The sequence below is a fragment of the Hipposideros armiger genome, unplaced genomic scaffold (genome assembly GCF_001890085.2).
Source record: "Hipposideros armiger isolate ML-2016 unplaced genomic scaffold, ASM189008v1 scaffold_1821, whole genome shotgun sequence".
Classification (NCBI taxonomy): domain Eukaryota; kingdom Metazoa; phylum Chordata; class Mammalia; order Chiroptera; family Hipposideridae; genus Hipposideros; species Hipposideros armiger.
Genome location: NW_017733171.1, coordinates 79,168 through 80,983, shown reverse-complemented (window position 1 = coordinate 80,983; position 1,816 = coordinate 79,168). Strand labels below are relative to the sequence as shown.

The window sequence follows — 1,816 nt, the reverse complement described above, 5'->3', positions numbered from 1 at the left end:
TTTCCTTCCTCTTTATAAAAAACATCAAAACTAGGTTTGGGAAAGGACTGCTGAACTGTCTTTAGATATCCTATTCTATTTGGAGAATTTACAATTTGGATGACAAGGATGGTTTCACCAATTTGAAATTTTCAAAATTTGAGACACACACTGACCCCAGAATTGAGACGTTCAGATCAAATCCCAAACAGACTCAGGTAATGTCCGTGTCATGGAAACGGGGTTTCTCAGTGAGGCTCACATCCTGTGGGACTTGTTTCTCAGTGGGAGGGTCTCTGTTTGCACAGGTTCAGGGACTTCGCAGTGGACACATATCCTCCAACAAGGATTAGGACGTGGACCCTCAGACACCCACTGAGCACGGTCCCTGAGTCATCAAGCTTCTCTCAGGTGGGCCAAGTCTTCAGCTATGAAGCCCTCTGCTCATGAATATGCAAATGAGCTGAGGTGGGCAGGGTTAAATAGGTACATGTCTGTATCCTGAGAGCATCGCCCCACAGCCACAGGCTCCCCTACAGACGTCCTGACATCACAGCCCTCGCCATGGACTGGAGCTGGAGAGTCCTCTTCCTGGTGGCAGTGGCTACAGGTAAGGGGCTCCCCAGTCCCTGGACTGATGAGGGGACCTGGGCCAGTCATGGGGGTTCCACCCACTCCTGTCTCCTCCCCACAGGTGTCCACTCCGAGGTCCAGCTGGTGCAGCCTGGGGCTGAGGTGAGGAAGCCTGGGGCTTCAGTGAAGGTGTCCTGCAAGGCTTCCGGATACACCTTCACTGATTACTATATGAGCTGGGTGCGACAGGCCCCGGGACAAGGGCTTGAGTGGATGGGATATATCTACCCTGGAAGTAGTAGCACAAACTACGCACAGAAGTTCCAGGGCAGAGTCACCATGACCGCAGACACGTCCACCAGCACAGCCTACATGGAGCTGAGCAGCCTGAGATCTGAGGACACGGCCGTGTATTACTGTGCGAGACACACAGTGTGATGAGCCACATCCTGAGAGTGTCAGAAACCCTGAGGGAGGGGACAGCTGTGCGGGACTGAGGAGGTGACAGGGGCAGCTGGGCACAGCCTTTCTTGGACTCAGGGATATAAATATAGAGACAAAGGAACTGCTTTCATTAATTATCTACGAAATATTTTCAGTTCTGTGCTGGCAAAGCAGGTCCCAGGAGGAGAAAAAATAACTAAATAAACATTCTGTAGTGTTTTCCTCTTTTCATGGTGTAAATGTCACCATGATAGTGGACTGGAATATGACGTCCCTGAACTGAGTCCTCACAAGATGCCAGAACCTTCTCCTTTGAGCAGGAGCAGACAGCTCCCTCTCTGTGGTCAGAGAAGATAAACTGCATCACAGTCTAAGGGTCACAATGGGAAGCAGAATGGAGGACAGAGGACAAAGAAGCCCTGAGATGTCCCCGTCCCAAAATAGTGATTGGAAAACGCAGGTGGCCACAGTCATGGGTGAATGTGTTGCCCCTGCACGTTGGTGTCTCTGGTAACTGCCTAAAACACAACTTGGGATTGAAAGGCAGACTTATCCACTTGCTGGTCAGGAAAAGAGCTGAACTGGGTCTAAATCCCAGTGTCCCCAGGGCCGTGCGTCTCCCAGATGCTGCAGGGTCTCATTCCATCTTCAGAGCTGCGTCCCTTGCATTTGGGGCTCATGGCAGGTCCCTACACGTCCCATCTAGCCACGTGTGGCTTTCTTCCCTGGGGCAGAATTTCCCTCAAAATTGCTGTTCTGAGGATGGTGTGTGGGCCTCAGTGTCCATGCTGAAGTCCACACAGTCTCTCCATCTGAAGGT

The 1,816-nt window shown here is 51.3% G+C and overlaps 1 gene segment (V, D, J or C); it reads left to right on the top strand.

Moving 5' to 3' along the window:
* Positions 1 to 506: 506 nt before the first annotated feature.
* Positions 507 to 1,067, top strand: LOC109378241 (immunoglobulin heavy variable 1-46-like). The segment is given in 2 exon segments: positions 507 to 589; positions 674 to 1,067. Coding segments are annotated over 2 exon segments (363 nt in total).
* The last annotated feature ends 749 nt before the right edge of the window (positions 1,068 to 1,816 follow it).